Source organism: Phyllobates terribilis, unplaced genomic scaffold, assembly GCF_046119375.1.
Source record: "Phyllobates terribilis strain yellow unplaced genomic scaffold, ASM4611937v1 Scaffold_4__5_contigs__length_816908805, whole genome shotgun sequence".
Taxonomy (NCBI): domain Eukaryota; kingdom Metazoa; phylum Chordata; class Amphibia; order Anura; family Dendrobatidae; genus Phyllobates; species Phyllobates terribilis.
In genome coordinates this window covers 726,825,046-726,851,738 of record NW_027362764.1, presented here as the reverse complement: position 1 = coordinate 726,851,738, position 26,693 = coordinate 726,825,046, and the positions used below count along the sequence as shown (strand labels likewise).

The 26,693-nt window shown below is 46.1% G+C and overlaps 1 protein-coding gene across 2 annotated transcripts in view; it reads right to left on the bottom strand.

The window, feature by feature from the left end:
• The window catches only part of PKHD1L1 (PKHD1 like 1), a 378,989-nt gene that overhangs the window by 246,859 nt on the left and 105,437 nt on the right, over positions 1-26,693 (bottom strand). For both annotated transcript variants that reach the window (XM_073679777.1, XM_073679778.1), the window contains exons 15-17: positions 25,600-25,688; positions 23,650-23,809; positions 23,396-23,528 (exon numbers count right to left, since the gene is read on the bottom strand). In XM_073679777.1, coding sequence (XP_073535878.1) covers positions 23,396-23,528; positions 23,650-23,809; positions 25,600-25,688 — 382 coding nt within the window. The remainder of the gene's footprint in view (positions 1-23,395; positions 23,529-23,649; positions 23,810-25,599; positions 25,689-26,693) is intronic.

The following is a 26,693-nucleotide window of genomic DNA, read 5'->3' as shown; positions in this document are numbered from 1 at the left end:
GTGGATTAAATAACACAAATATATATATGGACATACATCTGCAGGACTATGAAATGGCAGACCATTCAGAAGAAATATGCGCCCAAAGAAGATAAACCAAACTTGTGGTCATTAAAAAAGTCAGAACCAGAATAGTAAAAGTAATAGCAAACAATGGTTATATGGTGGCACTATAGAAGACGAGTGCCACACAGTAATAAAAACAACAATAGTAAGTATACACATATACAGTCATATGAAAAAGTTTGGGCACCCCTATTAATCTTAAGCTTAATGTTCTATAAAAATTGGTGTTTTTGCAACAGCTATTTCAGTTTGATATATGTAATAACTGTTGGATACAGTAATGTTTCTGCCTTGAAATGAGGTTCATTGTACTAACAGAAAATGTGCAATCTGCATTCAAACAAAATTTGACAGGTGCATAAGTATGGGCACCTCACCAGAAAAGTGACATTAATAGTTAGTAGATCCTCCTTTTGCAAAAATAACAGCCTCTAGTCGCTTCCTGTAGCTTTTAATGAGTTCCTGGATCCTGGATGAAGGTATTTTTGACCATTCCTCTTTACAAAACAATTCCAGTTCAGTTAAGTTTGATGGTCGCCGAGCATGGACAGCCCTCTTCAAATGATCCCACAGATGTTCAATGATATTCAGGTCTGGGGACTGGGATGGACATTCCAGAACATTGTAGTTGTTCCTCTGCATGAATGCCTGAGTAGATTTGGATCGGTGTTTTGGATCATTGTCTTGCTGAAAGATCCATCCACTTTGTAACTTCATATTTATCACTGATTCTTGAACACTATTGTCAAGAATCTGCTGATACTGAGTGGAATCCATGCGTCCCTCAACTTTAACAAGATTCCCAGTGCCAGCATTGACCACACAGCCCCAAAGCATGATGGAACCTCCACCAAATTTTACTGTGGGTAGCAAGTGTTTTTCTTGGAATGCTGTGTTTTTTTTTCCACCATGCATAACGCCTTTTTGTAAGACCAAATAACTCAATCTTGATTTCATCAGTCCACAGGACCTTCTTCCAAAAAGAAATTGGCTTCTCCAAATGTGCTTTTGCATACCTCAGCCAACTCTGTTTGTGGCGTGCTTGCAGAAACGGCTTCTTTCGCATCACTCTCCCATACAGCTTCTGCTTGTGCAAAGTGCCTTGTATAGTTGACCGATGCACAGTGACACCATCTGCAGCAAGTTGATGCTGCAGCTCTCTGGAGGTGGTCTGAGGATTGTCCTTGACTGATCTCACCATTCTTCTTCTCTGCCTTTCTGATGTTTTTCTTGGCCTGCCACTTCTGGCCTTAACAAGAACTGTCCCTGTGTTCTTCCATTTCCTTACTATGTTCCTCACAGTGGAAACTAACAGGTTAAATCTCTGAGACAGCTTTTTGTATGCTTCCCCTGAACAACTATGTTGAATAATCTTTGTTTTCAGATCATTTGACAGTTGTTTTGAGGAGCACATGATGCCACTCTTCAGAGGAGATTCAAACAGGAGAACAACTTGCAAGTGGCCACTTTAAGTAGCTTTTCTCATGATTGCATACACCTGGCTATAAAGTTCAAAGCTCCATGAGGTTACAAAACCAAAAAAAGTGCTTTAGTAAGTCAGTAAAAAGTAGGTAGGAGTATTTAAAACAAGAAAATGATAAGGGTGCCCATACTTATGCACCTTTCAAATTTTGTTTGAATGCAGATTGCACATTTTCTGTTAGTACAATAAACCTCATTTCAAGGCAGAAACATTACTGTGTCCAACAGTTATTACATATATCAAACTGAAATAGCTGTTGCAAAAACACCAATTTTTATAAAACATTAAGCTTAAGATTAATATAGGGGTGCCCAAACTTTTTCATATGACTGTAAATAAAAGTGTGCATAATAAGTTAAAACACCCTAAACTACACAGGAAAAGAGTATATTTCAAAACCAGAGAAAAATGAGATAATAATAAATTCAAAGTCGTAAATCAAATCAACAATGTACACGAGTAATGAACTTGGACATAGACAGCTGGTACTAGATAGATGTTTGTCCAAAGAACATAAAAGGAATAACTGTGTTGAACAGAATATAATATCAGGTCAGTATGGACCAAAAAGAAGAGGTTAGTAAAAAATTAAGTATATACAAGATGGTTCTGTCAGAGTCCACAAGGTGAAGCTGTTTGTCAAAAAAATTGGAGCAACCGCAGGATAAAAAATGATCCAAATGAAAAACACCCAAAAATAATGAGACACTGTGTATGAGAACAATTATAGACGAAATGCTTGAATTAGTAAGTAGAGATGAGCGTTGTTCTACTCGAACTGTTCGCCAATCTCAAATTCGAGCTGTTTTGGGCGGTGTTCGAGCCGGTCGGCGAACACGAACAATTTGAGAAAAATTCGGCTGTTCGAGGTTATGTTCGATAACTGTTCGTGCACCAAAATCATAACTGGATTTTTTCTCAGTAATGATGAAAATTAATGTTAATACGCAGTTTGAGTGTACAGCGGGGCGGGGGGAGGGGCAGGGGATGGATCTCTGCAGGAACAATGAAGATCTCCATTTTTTTTTCTCTTTCCCGCATTTGCAGTGGGGAGGTGCAATCTGTCAGCCTATCAGCAGCGCACACACGGAGCGAAGTGCTTTTTTTCACACAAGCAAGGGCATGTGTGATTGGCAGTGTATGTCACATGTCCTTGCCCTATAAGACCAAGCCATTTTCCCCGTCGCCACCATTTTCTCACTGCTGCAGCTGCGTGTTAGACGGCACCGCTGTTGCTGTGTGCGCTATACCTTGTTAATTTCAAGCCAATTTTCGCACAAATATACAGATAGCTTGGGAGTAGGGAATAGTTGTGATTGCAGTCCTTTTAAGGACTAGGTTACAGCATTTCCTACGACTTTTATCAGGCAGGTCTGTGCTCTTAAATAGATAGATTGTGGGAGTAAAGACTAATTGTAATTGGAGTCCTTTTCAGGACTAGGTTACATCAGTTCCTATCAGTTTTTGCCAGGCAGGTCTGTGCCAGTGCTGTGCAAGTTTTTTTCACAGCATTTGGCTGAATCTAGCAAAGCTAATCCTTTTTGGCCTATTGCAGAGTGTGTTAGTCAGTGGAGTAGCCTATCTGTGTTGCAAGATATACCACCTGTGTATAGAATACCAATTTTTTTACTGCACCTAGTGAAGTAAAATCTTTTGGGCATAGCATCATTCTATTAGCCCATCTATACTGACCTCCATCAGGTTGCAAACTGAATATAATTTTTTTCTGCATCTAGCTCTGAAAAAATATTTGGGCTTCTAGCAGTGTGTGGGACTTGGTCTATTAGTCCATCTATACTGACCTCCATCAGGTTGCAAATTAAAAATAATTTTTTTCTTCATTTATCTCTGAAAAAATATTTGGGCTTCTAGCAGCGTGTGGGACTTGTTCTATTAGTCCATCTATACTGACCTCCATCAGGTTGTAAATTAAAAATAATTTTTTTCTGCATCTAGCTCTGAAAAAATATTTGGGCTTCTAGCAGTGTGTGGGACTTGGTCTATTAGTCCATCTATACTGACCTCCATCAGGTTGCAAATTAAAAATAATTTTTTTCTGCATCTAGCTCTGAAAAAATATTTGGGCTTCTAGCAGTGTGTGGGACTTGGTCTATTAGTCCATCTGTACTGACCTCCATCAGGTTGGAAATTGAATAAAAAAATTTTCTGCATCTAGCTCTGAAAAAATATTTGGGCTTCTAGCGGTGTGTGGGACTTGGTCTATTAGTCCATCTATACTGACCTGCATCAGGTTGCAAATTAAAAATAATTTTTTTCTGCATCTAGCTCTGAAAAAATATTTGGGCTTCTAGCAGTGTGTGGGACTTGGTCTATTAGTCCATCTATACTGACCTCCATCAGGTTGCAAATTAAAAATAATTTTTTTCTTCATTTAGCTCTGAAAAAATATTTGGGCTTCTAGCAGTGTGTGGGACTTGTTCTATTAGTCCTTCTATACTGACGTCCAGCAGGTTGCAAATTGAATATAATTTTTTTCTGCATCTAGCTCTGAAAAAATATTTGGGCTTCTAGCGGTGTGTGGGACTTGGTCTATTAGTCCATCTATACTGACCTCCATCAGGTTGCAAATTAAAAATAATTTTTTTCTGCATCTAGCTCTGAAAAAATATTTGGGCTTCTAGCAGTGTGTGGGACTTGGTCTATTAGTCCATCTATACTGACCTCCATCAGGTTGCAAATTAAAAATAATTTTTTTCTGCATCTAGCTCTGAAAAAATATTTGGGCTTCTAGCAGTGTGTGGGACTTGGTCTATTAGTCCATCTATACTGACCTCCATCAGGTTGCAAATTAAAAATAATTTTTTTCTTCATTTAGCTCTGAAAAAATATTTGGGCTTCTAGCAGTGTGTGGGACTTGTTCTATTAGTCCTTCTATACTGACCTCCAGCAGGTTGCAAATTGAATATAATTTTTTTCTGCATCTAGCTCTGAAAAAATATTTGGGCTTCTAGCAGTGTGTGGGACTTGGTCTATTAGTCCATCTATACTGACCTCCATCAGGTTGCAAATTAAAAATAATTTTTTTCTGCATCTAACCCAGCCAATAGTTTTGGCCTAATACCACAGTTTGGCCACTCAGCTCTGCTCGGTTACCATCCATTGTTTTTTTGTGCAAACAACTCCAGAGTTGTGAATTAGTTAACCACCAAAATGAGTGGAAAAAGGCCTGCTGCTGGTGGAAAGGGGAATAGGCGTGTTGGGAAGGGGAAAAAAGGTTGTGTCCGTGGGGTAGGTGCAGAAGAAAGACCATCTTCCAGCCAAACTAAAATGTCTACTTCTTTTAGCGGACAATGTGATAAGATCCCTTTCTTACGGCCACGCCAATCGCTACAAATTCCAGATGAGGCACAAAAACAGCAGGTGCTTCAACGGATATCAAGTGCTCCTTTAAGTGGGCTCTCCTCCACATCAACTTCAACATCACAAATACTCCAGTCCTCAAAGGTGTCACCCAAATCGCACTTGCTTCCTCACAGCTCCCAAATCTCCAGCTGCCCGTCTGAGTATGAGGTAGAACAGATGGTTGAGTCTGCAGAGCTGTTTACTCATACTATAGCCTGGGAATCAGAGGTCGACTCCAGCGCTTCTGTGAATCCAGACGAGGAAATGATCTGCACTGATGCCCAGAATCTTTATGAGTCGGATCCAGGACCAGACGCAGAAGGTTCTGACCATAATGTAGACCCTCATTCCCAAACTGTAACTCCTGTTGGTGGAGACAATGAGGAAGACGATGATAAGACTCAAATACCTGATTGGAGCGACAACTTTAGTTTTTTGTCAGGGCAGGAACAGGTTGGCTCTGAGGACGACGGGTGTGATAACGCACAGGGTGATGATGATGAGGTCGGAGATCCCACTTACTGTCAACCCACAGTCAGCCAAGAGATGAGGTCAGCAGAGGAGGTGGAGGAAGATGCTAGTGACGACGAGGTCAGGTTGCGCCTTCCTGGACAGAGACGTAGTACTGGAAGCACGTCAACAACTGCATCCTCAAACACAACTCTGCCTCTCACCACAAGTCGTGGTGGCTCTTCAGGTCGCATGGGTGCTAAGCCTTGCATAGCCTGGGCATTTTTTCAGATCGATAAAGATGACCCAACTCGTGTTATCTGTAACATTTGTCAGCAAAAGCTAAGTAGAGGCCAAAAAATACATAGTTTGAGTACTTCATGCATGAACCGGCACATGGACATGAAGCATAAGTTGCAGTGGGAAGCTCAGTGTGCTACAATGCGGTCTAGCCGGCCGGGCCAACCACCGTCTGCCATATCTTGTGCATCCGCGGCCTCTTCATCCTCTGTGACTGGGGGGACAGCAGTCACACCTGTTTTGGGGCGCAGACCTGCCACCTCTTTACCCGCAACAGCCAGCGTGATTGGCAGGTCATCATTTTCTTTGGAGGTGGTAACACCAGCTGGTCTTGAGCGCTGTCCGACATCGATAGCACCACCTTTGGATCAAGGCAACCTAACATGTCCGCCTGCATCTTCCTCACAGACCGGCAGTTTGCCGGGGACACCCTTATCAACCCCGTCTAAGCACAATAGCCAGCCCTCGGTCCCTCAGATGTGGACAAGTAAAAGACCATTTCCTCCTAGCCATGAGAAAGCTAAGAGGTTGAATTTCACCATCTGCAAGCTCTTGGCTACAGAAATGCTGCCTTTCCGCCTGGTGGATACAGAGGATTTTCGAGACCTTATGTCCGTCGCAGTGCCCCAGTACCAGATGCCCAGTCGGCACTACTTCTCAAAGAAAGGTGTGCCTGCGCTCCACCAGCATGTCGCACACAACATCACCGCTTCTTTGAGAAACTCTGTGTGTGACAGGGTGCATTTCACCACAGACACTTGGACGAGTAGGCATGGACAGGGGCGTTACATGTCGCTGACTGGGCACTGGGTAACTATGGTGACAGCAGGACAAGGGGCTGCTGTCCAAGTCTTGCCGTCCCCACGAGTTGTGCGTCAATCCTCTTTATGTCATTTTTCCTCCACTGCTTCTGCCTCCTCAACCTCCTCTCGGTCTTCCACCTGCACCCAAAGCCTGTCTGGTCATGCCACAAGCTTTCTAACTGCGCAGAAGGGATCCTGCACACCTCCTTACTATGCTGGCAGTAGGGCTCAACGTCATCAGGCGGTTTTTACATTGAAATGTCTGGGAAATGTGAGTCACACAGCTGAGGAGTTGTGGTCAGCTCTGGAGAACCAATTTCATGAATGGTTGTCTCCACTGGACCTGAAACCAGGGAAGGCCGTGTGCGACAATGCTGCAAACCTGGGTGCGGCCCTTCGCCGGGGCAATGTCACACACGTGCCTTGTATGGCTCACGTGTTGAACCTGGTTGTCCAGCAATTTTTAGCCCACTATCCCAGACTAGATGGCCTTCTGCAGAGGGCACGGTCGCTGTGTGCTCACTTCCGCCGTTCGCATCCCGCAGCTCAGCGACTTACATCTCTACAGAAGTCGTTGGGCCTGCCACTTCACCGGCTAAAATGCGATGTGCCTACCCGGTGGAATTCAACTCTGCACATGTTGCAGCGACTGTGGCAGCACCGACAAGCCCTGGTGCAATACGTTCTGACGTATAGCCTGGGCCAACGAGATTCAGAGGTGGGGCAAATCACGCTGGAGGAGTGGTCTCAGATCAGGGACCTATGCACCCTTCTGCACAGTTTTGAAATGGCGACGAAGATGTTTAGTGCTGACGATGCCATTATCAGCATGACTATTCCGGTGATTTACATGCTGGAGCACATGTTAAACAGAATTCGGAGTCAGCTGGTGGCACAAGAGGAGGTGGAGGAAGTAGAGGAGGAGGAGTTGTATGCGGAAGGGCTAACATCTGCAAGGTCCAGACGGTCGGCAGCACCAGGGCGGCAGGCATGTGAGGGTGGGGGAGATGATTTTACCAGGGCGCATGGTAGCAGCCAAACTAGTGAGGAAGGTGCAGGAGCCCAGGAAGAAGTGGAGGACGAACTGATGGAAGACTCATCAGATGAGGGAGACCTTGATCACATTTCTGTTGTGCGAGGTTGGGGGGAGAGGACAGAGGAAGGAAGCATGATTGTTACCTCGCCACCAACACAACAGGGACTTGGTGCTCCTGGATGCGCAACACACATGAGTGCCTTCTTGCTGCACTACCTGCAACATGACCCTCGAATTGTGAGAATTAGAAATAATCCTGACTACTGGGTTGCCACACTGTTAGATCCCCGGTACAAAAGTAAATTTGCAGAAATTATTCCTGCCATAGAAAGGGATGCACGCATGCAGGAGTATCAGCAGAGACTGTTGCAGAATCTTACATGTGCTTTTCCACAAAATACCAGTGGTGCACGTAGTGAATCTCACAGTTCCAACTTGCCAACCGTGGGACCGTCAAGTGTTCAGCACTCAAACCGTAACAGAACCACAGTATCTGCTGGTAACATCAATTTTGCGGAATCATTTCACCACTTTTTTAGCCCATCCTTTGCAAGGCCACAGGAGACAAGAAGTCTGACACATAGTCAACGCCTAGAGACGATGGTACAGGAGTATCTCCAAGTAAACATTGAAGCCACGACTGTGTCACTGGACCCTTGCTCTTTTTGGGCTTCCAATCTGGATAAATGGCCGGAGCTAGCCACTTACGCCTTGGAGATCTTGACATGCCCCGCAGCCAGCGTTCTGTCTGAACGTGTGTTCAGCGCTGCTGGTGGTGTGCTGACAGATAAGCGCACGCGGCTCTCCACTGATAATGTAGACAGACTCACGTTCATAAAGATGAACAAATCATGGATCCGAAACGACTTTTCTACCCCTGTGTCATCCTGGGGAGAGTAAAAGCTTGATGATTGGTTAAAATCACCCTACCAACCGTTTTAAGCTTTCAAATTACTAATCATGTTTATCTGTATCTTGACTGGAAAATAATTTGGGCTTTGTAGCAGTGTGCAGCACTGATCCTATTAGGCCATCTATAATAAGCTTCACCAGATTTAAAATTAAAAATAATTTTTAGCTGCATCTAGCCCGGAAAATAATTTTGGGGCTCCGAGATGCGCAAGACACATAAGTGCCTTCTTGCTGCACTACCTGCAGCATGACCCTCATATTGTCAGAATTCGAAGTAATCATGACTACTGGGTTGCCACACTCTTAGATCCCCCAAACTTTTCGATCAACCTTTTCATTTTAATAAAGACCAAAAAAATGGTCATTTTTGAAATTATAAGCATTAGCAGGTTGTTAGAAACTGAAATCAAACAGTTTTCAACTCAAAACTTTATTCTAGGTGATGTTACATTTTCACATAGGACCCCTTGTTCGAAAGGAGCTTCTGAACTCTCTCGTCCATTGAATTTGTCAGGTTTTGGATGGTTTCTGCTTCAATTGTTTTGCATGAGGACAGAATACCCTCCCAGAGCTGTTGCTTAGATGTGAACTGCCTCCCGCCATCATAGACACTCCTTTTAATGATGCTCCAAAGGTTCTGAATGGGGTAGAGGTCAGGGGAGCATGGGGGTCACACCATAAGTTTGTCCCCTTTTATGCCCATATCAGCCAGAGATGCAGATGTTTTATGTGCAGCATGAGATGGTGCATTATCATGCAGAAAAATGATCTTGCTGTGAAATACACGGTTCTTCTTCTTGAACCATGGCAGGAAGTGCTGTTTGAGAAAATCCACATACATTATGGAGTTCATCTTTAGCGCCTTCAGGGATCCTAAAGGGGCCGACAATCTCTCTCCCCATGATTCCAGCCCAAAACATTACTCCACCTCCTCCTTGTTGGCGCTGTAGCCGTGTTTGCGTGGGGTGTCCATCAACCAGCCATCCTCCACTCCATTCATCTGGACCATCGAGCGCTGCACGGCACTCATCCGTGAACAAAACAGTTTTGAAATCAGTCTTCATGTAATGTTTGGCCCACTGGAGCCGTTTCTGCTTGTGTGAAGTGGATAGAGGAGGTCGACAGGATGGCGTATGCACAGCTGCAAACCTCTGAAGGACCCTGCATCTTGTTGTTCGGGGGACGTTGGAGGCACAAGCAGCTTCAAAAACTTGTCTGCTGCTATGACAAGGCTTTTTTGCCGCTGCTCTTTCAACCTGACGTAATTGCCTGTAGGAAAGAGTCCTCAATTTGCCCTTATCAGCACGCACACGTGTGTACTGTGAATCAGCTACATACTTCTTGATTGCCAAGACACTTCATCCTGATCATCGCACAATGTTGATTGTAGTCATGCCTTGACCTAAACACTCCACAATTTGTTGCTTCTCAGCAGCCGACACATCCTTTTTCTTTCCCATTTTGGCAGAAAATGTAGGCTGCTTAATAATGTGAGAGAGCCTTCTTAAGTAGTCTTGCCTTTCATTGGACACACCTGCCAAACTAATTAGCACAGGTGTCTGCAATTGCTTACAGTGATATAAAGAGCCCTGACACACATCACCATCAATGAGTTTAACTGACAAACAAACAAATTCTTCCCTTATCACTCCTAAACACTTTTTGCATAATAATTTGGAACGCGGTGTACATGTGCTTTTCCACAAAACACCAGTGGTTCACGTAGTGAATCTTACAGTTCTAACTTGCCAACCGTGGTCTGTATGGAATTGTTCAATAAAGGGCCCAAAATTAAGATAACATAGATGGGAGAGGTCTCTATGAATAGGAATTCCTAAGTATTTGATACCCTGTGAGGGCCAGGCAAAGGGAAAGTTGGACTGGATGGAATCCTATATGGATTTAGGGAGGGAGACATCGAGGGCCTCAGACTTCGCTGCATTGATTTTAAAATTTTACCATGTAACAAAGTGATCTATTTCAGCCATAACAGCAGGGATGGATATATGTGATTGAGTGATATATACTAGGACATCATCAGCAAATAGAGAGCACTTGTACTCGGTGCCTCCCACCTCAATCCACCTAATATTGGGGTTATGGCGAATTGATGAGAGCAGGTGCTCCGTCACTAGGATGTATAAGAGAGGGGACAGAGGACATCCCTGCCTTGTCCCATTGGTGATTGTGAAAGGTGATGAAAATGTTCTGACGCACCCCCTGGGCCTTGGGACACCCGGAGCCGGACCCTTTTTGGTGGATGCTGGTGGTTGTAGTCTTCGTGGCGGCGATCCGGTTCCGTGGCTCAGGGCGGTCAAACCAGTGGCGGAACTATTTATGTGGTTTTGATGTTTAAATGTCCGACTACGCCACCCGTGGATTGCGGTCAGAGTGAACCGCCGCTACAGGGCAGACCGCTAAGGCTGGTGTTGTGGGTGCAGCAGTGCGTAGCATAACTCCCCACGGGAGGAGTATAGCCTCAGGGCAGTGTATGCGGAGGATGGGGGTGATGGTGCAGGGCAGCAGCAGTAACGACACGGAGTCAGTGATGCAGTTCAGGGCCTTTACTCACAGTTCTTATTATCCAGACCACGTCTGCAGGTAACGGCTGCCCACGTCGTACTGTGCTCACCAGGTGAGGGGCTCAGACAACTCCCAGATAACTTTGGAGCGCTTCACAGGACCCCCTTTGTGTGTCCTTTGTCTGGCCTTTCTTACCAACACTTCTGTCCGGCTGCCTCGGGCCTCCTCTTGGTAAACTTGGGGCCAGTTTCCCTGACCCTATGTGGTGCCTTCCTAGCGGGTGGAGCAAGGGGCTGCGCCACATAAAATGTCAGAGCCTCCGGTTTCTAGCTGAGGGTCGTTTCCTGCCTCCACTAGTTCGGGGACCGGTTTCCCCCTTTGGCCTGACCCCTCCACGCAGGTGGATTCGGGCGTGCGGTGGCGACTCGCCCGTCCGCACCCCTGGGATCCCTTCATTCCTCGTTCCTGGAGCCTTCTCCGCTCCTCTTCCTTCCTTCTCCCTCTTGCAGGCCTGGGCCTCTGTTACTAGGCCCGCCTCCGGAGCAGAGCTCATGCAGAGCCCCTGCTCCCTGCCACTTCTGCTCAGACTTCTCTGCACTGAACTAAGATGGTGCCCACCTTTTATACTCCCTTCTCAATGCACCCAGGAACTGCTTCCTCCCTGCTCCTGCACTGCAGGGTTCCCCTTCCTCAGTGTTCCCTCCCCCCACTCCAGCCAGGGACAGGGACTGTCGTGCCCATCTCAGGGGCATATTGGTCGCCCTGCCCCACGGCAATGTGGTGTAATGCATGCAGGTGTCGGGTCCTGATCCACACTCCATCCTTATCTGAGAGTGAGATATCACACCTCTGGGTGAGGTGCAATACGTCTGTAGCAACCGAGCCCTCGGTGCTACAGTTCCATTTATCTTCAGCCTAGGTGACGTATTGTGATACAGGGCCATGATTTTGGCTATAAAAGGGTCCCCTAGACCCCTACCCCAAGCTTTTTAAGAGAATCATATATGGCGTGCCAGGAGACTCTATGGAATGCTTTCTCAGCATCCAACGAGAGTATCTACTTACAAATTTTTAACTGCATCTAGCCCAGGAAATACTTTGTGCCTAGTAGCAGTGTCTGCTAGTCAGCGGATTATCCCGGCTGTTAAGCAAGCTACACCACCTGTAGTTTGGACACTTAATTTTTTCAAAGGAAATGCTTCGGGACCACGGGATACTTAGTGAAGAGCATCAGGAGGCACCCCAAGGCATAGGGGCTGGGACTGGCACTAGGATGCCTTGCGATGGACAGCCGAGCTCGATCCTTATAAAAGCTTTTTAACTGCAGCAGCTTTAGTGGACGCTACTGGAGCTGGAATTACGCGGCTGCTGGCATGAGACTTGCCCTCCAATAGATCCTTGTAAATGGATTTAAAGTGTATTCATTCAAATTAGAGGGACAATTTAAATTAAAAAGCTTAGAGCTGCCTCCACCACAGGGGGGCTCTCTCGACCCACCAGCGGACAGGCACCAGTATTGGGAGAGGGGGGCTGGCCGTCAGGGTTCACCGCGGCTCTGGCACAAACCCGGCGACATGGAGGTGGCACGGGCAGGAGCGGACTGGCCGTCTCGGCTTCTCACTTTTTGGATTTTAGAAGGGCATGACATGCCTATATCTGTGTCTCCCCCTCCTTTTACTCCTCCACCTCTTTTCTTTTCGCATGACTATATGTACTTGTCACTTTTCCATGTGTTAGTTGTGTCTTCTGAGCAGTTTGTCAGCTTTTGGACACCTTTGAAGGTGTTTTCTATGTGTTTCTATGTGTTTTTGTTTGCCTGCCATTGGTTTTAACGGTGTTCGAAGGTGTTCGACGAACAGTTCGACGAACAGTTCGGCGAACACACGGGTGTTCGACGAACCGAACCGAACTCGAACACTACGGGGGTGGCTCAACACTATTAGTAAGGTATATAGTGTCAATAACAATATATGAGATGATAATCATTATATATAAAGGAGAAGGGCAAATGCGTAATAACTAGGGGGATCAATCCAGCAGGAAGCTGTTAAATGTGGTGTTTATCAACCATCAAATGAAGTTAGATAGATAATGTCAAAACAAAATCCACCCAGATATATATGCACTGAGACGTTATAGTAATGTTGAGTACTTGTACAAGAAAAAATGGAAGAAATTGATGACCTGGGTGTAAAAATACAATATACATCTGTTGGTGGCACAAAAAGTGGCCTGCATGATAGAAGGCACAAGTCAGAGTAATACCTGCTGGTCCGGAGGACTGAGTATGGCGCCCACCCTGATGCGCATTTCGGTAAAGACATTCACCGAAAGACCTAGAATTTGGTAGGGAAGGACCTACCTTGGTAGGGAAGCATATTGTGTATGCATATAATGTTTTTCTTTGGGAAATCATCGAGGCATTTTATGGTGATTTTCTTGGAAAACTTGCTCTTTTCCGTGACTCTACACCCAGACTGCCAGTATTTATTTCCTTTCACCCATGGACATAAACAGTATATATGGAGGGTGTTATCACAAGGTCTCCAACAATGAATTCTGCTGCAATGTCCTCAATTTTGATAAAAATTAACCCCTCCATATCTGGAGGTTGTGTTGCTATAGTTTATAGTATGTGGATGATTTATTGCTTTGCTGTCCTGATCAAATCTCACGTCAGGATTCATCTATCTCCCTTTTGTGCTTTGCAGAATATTGATGTAAGGTCTCAGCAGAACGTAGTCTTCTTAAGACACTTACTGCCTCAAAGTACCAAACATCTCACAAGAAGAAAAGAAGGTCAAAATACAGCAGCTTAAATTGCCTCAAAACATGGTCTACAGCAGATACTTATGGCTTATTATTCAGCCAAACTGGACCCCATGGCTAGGGGTGCACCCTCTTCTGGCAAAATAATTTCTATGGTTAAAAAAGACACAGAAATAGTTCTTGATTACAAAAGTACACTTTACACGATATTTATGGTGTTCTTAGTCAGTTACAAGCTAAACACATTTCATTGGTCTGCAACTTTGATTTCAATATGCCCTTCTCATGCTTCCAAAAGTAGAAATCAAGGCAGGTATGTACAGATTTGAATCCAACTATGCTTCTTGTCATTGGATTCAAAAGGGGGGGAAAGATACAGAAAGTTACCTATTTTTCTCTAACAGAGGAGGACACAGCAGAGATACATATGTGGCGCCAGTGTCTATAGCGCCACAAAATGCCTGCATGCGTAATATAATTCACATATATTGCCAGCAATGGTGAGGTATAAGTTCTCTGCTGTTTTCTTTACCTACATATATTGTTACTCGATCCCTTACTGGAGGATTTTGCACTTTTGGCAAATCAGGAATTTGTGCACAATCCCTTAGAGGGGAGGAGGTGCTTAGTTGTAGTTTGTAGTGTGTGAGGAAGAAGCAGCATCATGGAGTTCACTGTGCAAGAGAGAAAAGTCTACTCTCTGCATGTTTAAGCTGCACAAGGCAGGGTCCAGTCCCTAGAACATAGAGACTTCCAGAGTCTGTGCTAAACTGTGAGTCTGCTCAGTCTTCATATAGCGAGCAGCGAAGTGTTTTCCCGGGAGTTCAGCAACCACATGGAGTCACAGAGACACTGCTGCAATAGAAAGTGAGTGTTCTGACTGGATTCATGTTGCCTGCTCGCTGGAAGGGATCACAGATCCAGTAACTGTTTACCTTGGACCCCTGAGGATCCAAGGAATTGTCTAGCAGAGGTAAAATTAGCAGCAGGAAGGCTACACAACCTCACAGCAGAGAAACTGAACCTTCACAATGCAGGGCTGTCCAAACCCCTGTATGTGAATTGTACAGAAGCTGTTGGAGCTATGTGCTGGATTCCAGTAAAAGGTACAGACTGGTTATCACCCTGTCTCAAGCTGATTATTTCCTGCTGCGCCATTCCTGCTCCATCTCCCCTGGGACCCAGCCCTGGTTAGGAAGGGTTAATCATCTGGCACTGCTCATCATCACCAAACTCCCAGGGGCCCTCATCAGTGCCCGGCCTTACCAGGCTGAACATCCCAACTGGCGTCACAAACCTTTTTATTATTTTATTAACCCCCCCACAATTGATAAAGACTGACGCACACCCCCGGTCGGACCACGCCAGCACTCAGACCGCCGTGCACCAGTACCGTGAGTGCAGCGGCCCTGCCAGGGCGGCACAGACCCTTCCTGGCGTCACGAACAAGATGCTGTGTGCCTAAGGACTCTAACTCTTCTAAGGAACTGTTGTTTTGTTTCAAGTCCCTGCAGCAGCAAGGGAGTTCCGGTGATAGGCTGTGCATGCAGTGGCGGGACTCTTGGTGGGTGGAGCATTGCTAGCTCACACCACTCGAGGTCCGGCTACCTGGGAACCCATCAGAAAGCGCATCAGCGGAGTAAAGACCTGCAGCAACAGGAGCGGTTAGTCACACCCCTGCAGGGGTTAACAAGTGGGGAAATGTCTAGTCCCAGCAACCCTAGTGGCGTAGCAGCTGCGGCAGTGTTAAAGTTGACTAGGTACTTCTCCAGACCTAACCAGCGGATACTGGCAGGTTCCTGTGGCTGAGGCTGACAGAGAAAAGACTGCTTTTACTACTCCTATGGGGCTATGTGAATTTAACTGTATGCCGTTTGGATTGTGTAATGCACCGGGCACATTCCAGAGACGTATGGAGTGTTGCCTTGGACATAAGAACTTTGAGACAGTGCTACTGTACTTAGATGATGTCATTGTATATTCCAGGACCTATAAAGAACACCTGCAACACCTGGCAGAGATCTTTGAGGCATTATCCAACTTCGGTTTAAAGGTAAAGCCATCTAAATGCCATCTACTGAAGCCCAAAGTACAGTACTTAGGTCATGTAGTTGGCGCAGAGGGAGTTGCACTAAACCCAGACAAAGTGACTGTCATCAGAGACTGGAAAACAAAAACAGTAGGAGCGCCAATGGTGAAGAGCCTGAGGTTTGGGGGGGGGGAATGAAGGGGGAGATGTTGTGACCACTCACCTGGTCCTGTTGTGCAAAGGAGCCCCGCACAACAAGGGAAAACGCTTCCAGGTGGGAGTCTGTAAGATGATCACAACTTAGCAGGAACTGTTGTAGGGAGCTTCTGTCTGCTTCAGCGGTCACATGACCAGGACCGTGTGACCGAAGTGGGCATTCCACAATGACATCACGGCAGGTCCTGTAGTAGGCTAGTTGTAAACAGAGCAGCTTCCACCGCTCTCCACAAGATAGATTAGCAATCAAGAAAGAAGGAATTCTGCGGTGTTAGTGAAGCGCTAGAACAACTAGACAGTGGATTAGATTATAACACACAAACCTTTTATTGTTTAGTACGCTCTCTAACGCCACGACGCGTTTCGATAGCAGACGCTATCTTCCTCAGGTAGATAGGAAGGAAGATACCTGAGGAAGATAGCGTCTTCTATCGAAACGCGTCGTGGCGTTAGAGAGCGCACTAAACAATAAAAGGTTTGTGTGTTATAACCTAATCCACTGTCTAGTTGTTCTAGCGCTTCACTAACACCGCAGAATTCCTTCTTTCTTGATTGTCATCAGAGACTGGCAGGTACCCACCACCATCAGAGAGGTCCGACAATTCCTGGGGCTAGTGGGCAATTATAGTCGCTTTATGAAGAACTTTACTAAATTGGCGGCCCCTCTACAAGACCTCCTAGTGGGCCAGTTCAAAAAGACAAGGAACAAGAGTCCCCTGGTAGAGTGGAATGCTAGATTGAATGAGTTATTCAATAGCCTAAAGCAAGCACTCACCGGATCAGAAATTTTGGCTTATCCAGACTATGATCAGCCATTTATCCTCCACACCGATGCTAGCAACACTGGTCTAGGGGCTGTCCTATCTCAAGAACAGCATGGTAAAGAGAAAGTCATTGCCTATGCGAGTCGGAAGCTTTGTCCTACTGAGAGGAACTCTGACAATTATAGCTCCTTCAAACTAGAATTGTTGGTGATTGTTTGAGCAGTGACCGAGAGGTTTAAACACTATTTGGCCTCTTCCAAATTCACCATCTACACAGACAACAATCCCTTGACACATCTTGATACCGCCAGGCTCGGTGCCTTGGAACAAAGATGGATGGCTCAGTTATCCAACTACGAATTCGTCATTAAATACAGAGCTGGTGTCAAAAACGCGAACGCAGATGCCTTGTCCAGCATGCCGAATCGTCCTGATTCAGAAGAAGATCTGATGGGCCTGGAGGAGGTAGAGATGCTGGCATTCCACAGCCAGGATATCTTTCAGGGCTCCAACCGTGTAACAGGGAGGAATCTAGCCGTCCAAGAAGTGTTCCTTAATCCACTACCCCACCATGGTTGGGAAGGGACACAGAGCAGTGACCCTGTTATATGCATAGTCAAAGAACTCCTTGGTGCAGCAAATTAATCTCCAGCTCCCGATGCACCTACAGACCCCCAACAGTTGTGGAAAGAGAGAAAGAAGCTGTTCACTTATGAAGGCAAATTGGTCTGAAGAGCCATTAACCCGAGTACACATGACCTGGTATGGCAGATTGTAGTCCCAAGAAGAGATGTGCCCATGGTCCTAGAAGCTTATCACAATCAACCTGGACACTTTGGGTGGAAAAAGCTAGGAGTTCTCATCCGCAACCGCTTCTTCCCGATAGGCATGAGACAGTCCATTGAAGATTGGGCAGGGAGTGCGGCCCATGTAATCTTAGAAAGAAGAATCCCACCAGTCAAAAGGCCCCTTTGCAGTCCATCGTCACTAAGCAACCTCTGGAGCTAGTGGCCCTAGACCATGTGCAACTATCTCCAAGCCGATCAGGGTATAACTATGCTCTAAAAATTGTGGACCATTATTCCCGCTTCCCAGTGGTTGTTCCAGTGAAAGACCAAACAGCAAGAACAGCTGCAAAGGCATTCCAAGAGTATTTCTGTAGACCCCATGGATACCCAGATCCAAGTGCTGACAGACAGAAGTCCAGCCTTCGAGGCAGAAGTCTTCCAGGAATTTTGTTCCATATACGGGTGTAAAAAGATCAGAACCACGCCATACCACCCACAAGGCTACGGTCTTTGCGAAAAATTGAATCATCTGGTCATCAATTTATTACAGATCTTGAAAGAAAGGAACCAATGGCCTGAGAAATTGCCTGATTTGATAGAAATATACAATCATATCCCAACCAGCTCAACAGGCTATGCCCCAGCCTACCTGATGTGTGCACGGCCAGGTAAACTCCCCATTGACCTGGAAATGGGAGTCCTAACTCCTGAAACTATTTCCAGCCAATAAGACACGCATTGGAACACAGAAAAACAACTGCAGTATCAAAAGGTTCAACAATGTGTAGAACAGTCTTGCCCAAGCTAGACAAAGACAGGTGAGAGACTTTAATCGGCACGTGCTGGCAACCCCCCTATCACCAGGTGAACAAGTGTTGAAGAAAAAGAGAAGAAACCACAAGTTGGACTACCAATGGGAGGCCCAGCCTTACACTATTCTACCATCTAACCATGATAACAGCAAAGTGTGTAACATCTCCAAACAGGGCGGGAAAACATGTACTACTGTATCCCGAGACAATCTAAAAATATGTCCAGCCCAATTGCGTGAAAGAGTTGAAACTAATGAAGTTCCTCAGCAAATACCAAAGACTGATACAAAGATTCGGACCATCCTAGGTGAATTTCCCCATTCTTGCCTGCAAGTCGACAATGCAGTAGTAGTCCCAGTGATGTTGTTTCCACAACGGTCCTTACCAGAAACACCAAACCCTTCTGATGGAGAGCAGCAGCTGACACCAGCACCTGATGCTTTGAATGCTCAAAGACCAGAAAACTTGCCCTCTGCTAGCTGTCAGCCTGCCATACCTGTGGTAAGTTCAAAGAGTGGTAGAAAGTTGCCTACCCTTCCTATTTTGCTCAAATCACAGTGTAGTACACAGGGACTGACCCGTTCTCGCTATAAGAATGATTGATAGAGCAAGGAAAACCAATAAGCAGATTTGAGTTGTATATATGTTAAACTATGATTTATGTAACGTTAATGAAAATGTTGAAAAAGAGATGTGAGATTTCAGCAACCTTTCTTTTACTACAAGAACTGTTGTAAGGACTTAAAAACTAAAAAGTGCTTGGTACATTATGCCTTTGTCAAGGAGACATCCAAAACGGCCAGTGCAGTGAATTCTATTTTATGGTCTGTGTGCCCCGCAGCTGCACTCGGGGACGATCAGAAGTGGTTTTGGGCTGTAATCCACAACCAGATTAATATGATTGTTTATATATGTTCCATTAATGTTATTTTGTTTTATTATGGACTGCCTATCGGCTAAGTAGCCCGAGGACGTGCTACTCTTCACTAAGGGGGAATGTGGCGCCCGTGTCTATAGCGCCACAAAATGCCTGCATGCGTAATATAATTCACATATATTGCCAGCAATGGTGAGGGATAAGTTCTCTGCTGTTTTCATTACCTACATATTGTAGCGTTGGCGTCCCTGCCTCCTGCTAGGCAGGGACGCTGTTCCCCTCACCTCTCCACTCCGTGCCCGGCATCCTCCTCCCGCTCCGCTGGCAGCGCGCGCTGCTTCCCGGCCACTGTGCTTAGGGCGCGCGCGCTCCCCCTCTCTTAAAGGGGCCGCGCGCGCCGTCCTAAGGAGTCCCCGGCCAATGGCCGGAGGACCTCACCATATATAAGGCACCTCCTCCAAAATGGAGGTGCCCGAGCAATGTTGTTGCAAAGTCTTCACTCTGCTTCAGCCCTCAGGTCCCGTTACCAGTTACCTGCCAGTCACCTGCCAGATTCCTGCCTGTTACCTGCCAGTCACCTGCCAGATTCCTGCTTGTTACCTGCCAGTCACCTGCCAGATTCCTGCCTGCTACCTGCCAGTCACCTGCCAGATTCCTGCTTGATACCTGCCTGATATCCGTTTACCTGCTTGCAAGCCTGCGGTCCGACGGTCTGCCTTCCGACACCTGTCAGTCTGTCTATGGACCAGCCTGCCCGCTCACCTGGGTGCGCTCATCTGCTACCTGCCTGCTAGCCTACCTGGAGGCTCCGCCGTCACTTGCCGTGACCACCTGCCTGTCCAGAGACTCTTGCCTGCTCACCTGGGAGCGCTCACCTGCTACCTGCCTGCTAGCCTACCTGGAGGCTCTGCCGTCACTTGCCGTGACCACCTGCCTGTCCTGAGACTCTTGCCTGCTCACCTGGGAGCGCTCACCTGCTACCTGTCTGCTAACCTACCTGGAGGCTCTGCCGTCACTTGCCGTGACCACCTGCCTGTTCCGAGACTCTTGCCTGCTCACCTGGGAGCGCTCACCTGCTACCTGTCTGCTAGCCTACCTGGAGGCTCTGCCGTCACTTGCCGTGACCACCTGCCCATCCAGAGACTCTTGCCCGCTCACCTGGGAGCGCTCACCTGCTACCTGCCTGCTAGCCTACCTGGAGGCTCTGCCGTCACTTGCCGTGACCACCTGCCTGTCCAAAGACTCTCGCCCGCTCACCTGGGAGTGCTCACTAGGCACCTGCCTGCTGTCCTTCTACCCAGAGACTGTCCCTGTCACTTGCCGTGAGTACCCGTCCTTCTACTCAGAGACTGTCCCTGTCACTTGCCGTGACTACCTGCCCTTCTACCCAGAGACTGTCCCTGTCACTTGCTGTGACTACCTGCCCGTCTTCCCTGGGAGCCACCCGCTTCCTTACAAGGACCGCCCCCTTGTATAGTTGCTCAGAGGTTCCGCCTCCCAGACCCGTTACACATATATTGTTACTCGATCCCTTACTGGAGGATTTTGCACTTCTGCCCAATCAGGAATTTGTGCACAATCCCTTAGAGGGGAGGAGGTGCTTAGTTGTAGTTTGTAGTGTGTGAGGAAGAAGCAGCAGCATGGAGTTCACTGAGCAAGAGAGAAAAGTCTACTCTCTGCATGTTTAAGGCAGGGTCCAGTCCCTAGAGCACAGAGACTTCCAGAGTCTGTGCTAAACTGTAAGTCTGCTCGGTCTTCATATAACGAGCAGTGAAATGTTTTCCCGGGAGCTCAGCAACCGCATGGAGTCACTGAGACACTGCTGCAATAGAAAGTGAGTGTTCTGACCGGATTCATGTTGCCTGCTCGCTGGAAGGGATCACAGATCCAGTAACTGTTTACCTTGGACCCCTGGGGATCCAAGGAATTGTCTAGCAGAGGTAAAATTAGCAGTAGGAAGGCTACACAACCTCACAGCAGAGAAACTGAACCTTCACCATGCAGGGCTGTCCAAACCCCTGTATGTGAACTGTACAGAAGCTGTTGGAGCTGTGTGCTGGATTCCAGTAAAAGGTACAGACTGGTTATCACCCTGTCTCAAGCTGATTATTTCCTGCTGCACCATTCCTGCTCCATCTACCCTGGGAGCAGGCCCTGGTTGGGAAGGGTTAATCATCTGGCACTGCAAATCACCACCAAACTCCCAGTGGCCCTCATCAGTGCCCGGCCATACCAGGCCGAACATCCCAACTGGCGTCACAAACCTTTTTATTATTTTATTAACCCCCCCACAATTGATAAAGACTGGCGCGCGCCCCGGTCGGACCATACCAGCACTCGGACCGCCGTGCACCAGTACCGTGACTGCAGCGACCCTGCCGGGGCAGCACACATACATGTAATGATTGCATTGCTCTAATGAAACAGCAAACGTCAGGGATTGACCATGTCTCAGATGAGCTCATTTTTAATGCAGATTTTCAGTTTTTTGTACATGGATCCGGATACCAAGATGCTTGTGAATTCTACACTGCATGAGCTGTGGTTGAACAACATGCGGTAACAAAATCCGAACCACTCTTTTCTCACCTTTCAGCAGAGGAGGAGGAGCTGAAGGCACTCACTGAGGCATGTAGAGTGGAAAAGGGGTAAGACAGCCAATGTGTATGCAGACAATAGATGTTTCCTAACATGACATGAGAAACCGATAAAAACTGCAGAGCGTAAGGGCCTTGATGGAGGCTCTCCTGTTACTGACCAAGCTTGGTATACTGAAGATAAAGCTCACACCTGAGCTAACACTGGTGAAGCCAGAAGAAATGCTCGAACATAGACAGCTGCCGATGAAGAAACAAAGAGGCCTAGAGTTGAGAGTCTAGTACCAATGCTGACCAGGAACACAGCGGTACCTGTCACTCCTCATATTCTTAAATTCCTACAGAAGCAGGAAGAGTGGGAGACACAGGGAGCTCAGCAGACTGAGCAAAGTCTGTAAACTGTGTCTGCCACAATGTCTTGGCTCATTGATGGCCTAGGTAACCCATTGACTAACATATTTGTCAAAAAACAACTACCGTATTTGTTGGACTATAGCACACACTTTTTCCCCCAAAATTTGGGTGGAAAATGGGCGGTGTATCTTATAGTCAGAATGCAGGCTTACTGGGGGTTGCAGCGGTTGTGGAGTACCTCAGCAAGCCGCCAGCAGCAGCAAAAGTGTGGTGATGTTGCAGGCACAGTCACTGCCATCACGGCAGAGAGCAGAGCGGAGCGCATCACTGCTTTCCCGGTGGGGATTTTCCTGAAGCCCTCGGCCCCCTGGTTTTATATAGCTGTAAAATTGCTAATCTGCATTATACCCAATGTAATCAGATTCAGGTGTAAAGGGAACCTTGTCAAAGTAACCCTGGTTGTATATTATGGAACCCAGATGAGAAAAAATCCATAGTTGGAATACACACTCCTAAATAGCTCCTGAGATACCCATAATTGGTCACAAAAGGGGGGAATGTGAGAGAACAGACTCCATTTTGTGAATGTATTATCCATCTTGTCTTATAACTCCTTTGTTATGGTGATCGAATAACACTGATGGGCAGGAAAGTTTCACATTTCTATTCACTCCCCTAAAGTTCTTTTGGCTCATATTTTGGAGGGAACTGTTCCTTTGTCTGTAGCACCATTTAACCTTTGCCTCTCTATTAATAAACCAGAAATCCTGGGTACACCATACAAGGCTGTGCTGTCATGATTTCACATGCACTCATAAAACAAATCTTATTAATTCGTAGTTCTAAAGGCATATAAGAGAGTGTATTTCGCTCACACGCCCTATGGCTGTTATAACCTGCTGCAAACATGATGCATAGCCAGACACTAGCTTCTGGCAGCATTTCTGAGGAATATTAGCCCATTTCTCATGCTCAATGGCTTCCAGTTCACCACTATTTTTGAGTTTGCATACCGCAAAATGTTAGTAAATTCTGCTAATAAACCTAATTTGTAGTGGAAGTTGAATAATTTTGATTGCAGCTGTCAATAGATAGAATAAAGATTTTCAGATACTGTAGTTGGAAAGGAATTTTTTACATAAAGAAATAGAAAATAGAAAATAGATAGATAGATAGATAGATAGATAGATAGATAGATAGATATTGGAAATAATTTTGTCCTCCATCATCTAGCCATACTTATATAAAGCTACCTGTTTCCTCATTGCCATAGATCAGTTTGTAGTACATGGTGGGACACGGAGACATACAGTACTTGGTAATATTGATTGTCTGAACCTCATTTATTGCTTGTTGGGTTCTGTTCCAGTTTTGCACCGCTATGACCTTCGCGAAGAAAAATAATGACATTTCAGTGGAACCAACAGAAATTCATCAAAATTTTATCTTATATATGGTACCAAACACAAGATATACTAAACTTTTGTATGTACTGATTGCTACATACCTGCATTTCTAGAATGGTAGCACTCTGCGAATTTATGAGCTGTATTTCATTTACTGCGTCCGGTGTCTGTTGATCTGTATATTGACTCTTCTGACTGTACAAGCCAACGTCAAGTAATGCCAGTCCCCCATAATTTTGGATATATGCTTCAAAGTAACACCTGGAAACAACCCAAAAAGTAATTCTCCTACAGGATCAGTAAACTGGACATAGTTTATAGTTTATTCTACACTGTGGAGTCTGTTTTGATGTCAGTTCCAATCCATGATGTCATAAACAGAAATGTCGGCTCTCCTGACATATTCTCCATACACGTCAATTCTAGAGCATCTTATCTATAATATAACCGGGGATGCGTGTCTCTGTCTGAAGCCTCGATAGACTGCGCATGCGTGACGCGCAATCTGGCTCCAGACAGAAGCACGCATCCAGCCGTTACAGGTAAGAGGAGTTGTATGGCGCCGGAGATCGCGGTATGCGTAGACACTGACCGCATAACGCGATCTCCGGCGCCATACTTGCATACTTACCTGACCGGGAGGAACGTTGCTGCGGCGCCTCTATTCTGGCCGGAGACCGGGGGCGGAGTGAGGCGTCGGATCGGCGCGTGCGCATAGCGCTATCCTTCGCCATTTTACTGAAGACACATTTGCAGTGTGTCTTCAGCAAAATGGCGTTGGACAGCGCTGTGCTCCGGAGCCACACTCCTCCCCCGCCCTCCGGCAGACCAGGACGCTGCAGCGCTGGAGTACAGAGAAGAAAGGTGTGTATAACTGTTTATTTTTTTTTGTATGTGTGTACAGTGTGAAAGGGATGAGGGGGCCACACATACCAGGATTGTGGGGTGAGGGGACCATGCATATACCAGGATTGTGGGGTGAGGGGACCATGCATATACCGGGATTGGGGATGAGGGGTGCCACGCATACCGGGAATGGGGATGAGGGGAGCCACACATACCAGCATTGGGGATGAGGGGAGCCACGCATACCGGGATTGGGGATGATGGGAGCCACGCATACTGGGAGCATACTGGGATTGGGGATGAGGGGAGCCATGCATACCGGGATTGGAGATGAGGGGTGCCACGCATACCGGGATTGGGGATGAGGGGTGCCACGCATACCGGGATTGGGGATGAGGGGTGCCACGCATACCGGGATTGGGGATGAGGGGTGCCACGCATACCGGGATTGGGGATGAGGGGTGCCATGCATACCGGGATTGGGGATGAGGGGTGCCATGCATACCGGGTTGGGGATGAGGGGTGCCATGCATACCGGGATTCGGATGAGGGGCCATGCATACCAGTATGGGGATGAGAGATGGGGTACCATACATACCAGGATAGGGATGAGGGATGGGGTACCATACATACCAGGATAGGGATGAGGGATGGGGTACCATGCATACCAGGATAGGGATGAGGGGTGCCATGCATACCAGGATAGGGATGAGAGGTGCCATGCATGCCAGAATAGGGATGAGGGGTGACATGCATACCAGGATAGGATGGTGGCAGCACAAATACCAGGAGGGGGGCAGCACGTACCACACATACCAGCATGGGAGACCATATACCAATAAAAATGCTCACCACCCAGGCATAGAACGGGTTCAATAGCTAGTCCAAAATAAATGAATTAGACAACTGGGTGGTACTATTCCCTTTGTCAATGTGATGAATCATTCATACATTTCCAAGGACAATAACAGGAGAATACATGAAACATAGTGTTAAGGATAGATGCTTTAAAATCAGAAAAGTCAGGTCAACTTCAAATGATTATTAACTAAAATCACATAGACATTCATAGATCATTTTCTCAGGAACATAAAGGAAACTTGTCATCAGATATCCCCTTGTTAAACTGCTCCCGTTGCATTACTGTCAGCTTCTTTAAACTTTTTTTTTAATTCTTAAAACTGTGACCTCCTGATCTGACTTACGGCTTGTCCTTCTGGAGGTAAAAAGTCTTAGACTTTTGATATGGAAACGAGGTGTAATAATTTGTGTAGCCGCCATAAGCAATCTTCGCCTGTTGTATGGGAGAAAAAAAGAAAATATGAAAATGAACCACAAATGACTTGGGTCACGTCAACACTACTTTTTTATCTTCCGTTTTGTTTGTTTTTTTACATTGTTCTGGGTTCCTGTGTTTTTGGTCGGAAAAAATTGTGTTATTTGCAGCTAGGAACACCAGGGCCCTTATGGCAACATGACGAATCCTTTGACATCTAATCTTTGTAATTCTTTCCCAGATACACAGGAGCGTTCACTCTGCTCAGTGCTTTATCTATATAGAAAAAAATTCTTGCTTGGTGCTTTTGTCTTTACCTGGGAGGCTCAGCACCTTCAAATTTTTGCTGGTAGTGCTCCTATGGTTTTTCTTTTATCTATCTATCTATCTATCTATCTATCTATCTATCTATCTATCTACAGGTATCTATCAATCTATCTATCTACAGGTATCTATCAATCTATCTACAGTATCTACAGGTATCTATCAATCTATCTATCTACAGGTATCTATCTATCTATCTACAGGAATCTATCAATCTATCTACTGTATCTACAGGTATCTATCAATCTATCTATCTACAGGTATCTATGTATCTATCCATCCATCCATCCATCCATCCATCCATCTATCTATCTGTTTATCTATCTCTCTATATTGAGAAAGGTCTTCTGTATGGGACCGAAACGTTGCCATACGGGCTATTAAAATTTGAGTATTTTTTCACTCTATTTCTGTGTTGCCTCCATACTTTTTGGATTATATCATAGGACTGGTATGTACCTAGGGGGCTTTGGACCTGAAACTACTTTTCTTGCTTGTGCTGTTTTTTTCATTCCTTTTTTCACTATCTATCTATCTATCTATCCATCATCTATTTATCTATTTATCTAATGTCTGTCTGTAAGGCCACGTTCACACATTCAGTATTTGGTCAGTATTTAATATCAGTATTTGTAAGCCAAAACCAGGAGTGGAACTGTAAGGTGCCCCAGCGAGGTAGTCGTGGGCGAGCTGTAGCAC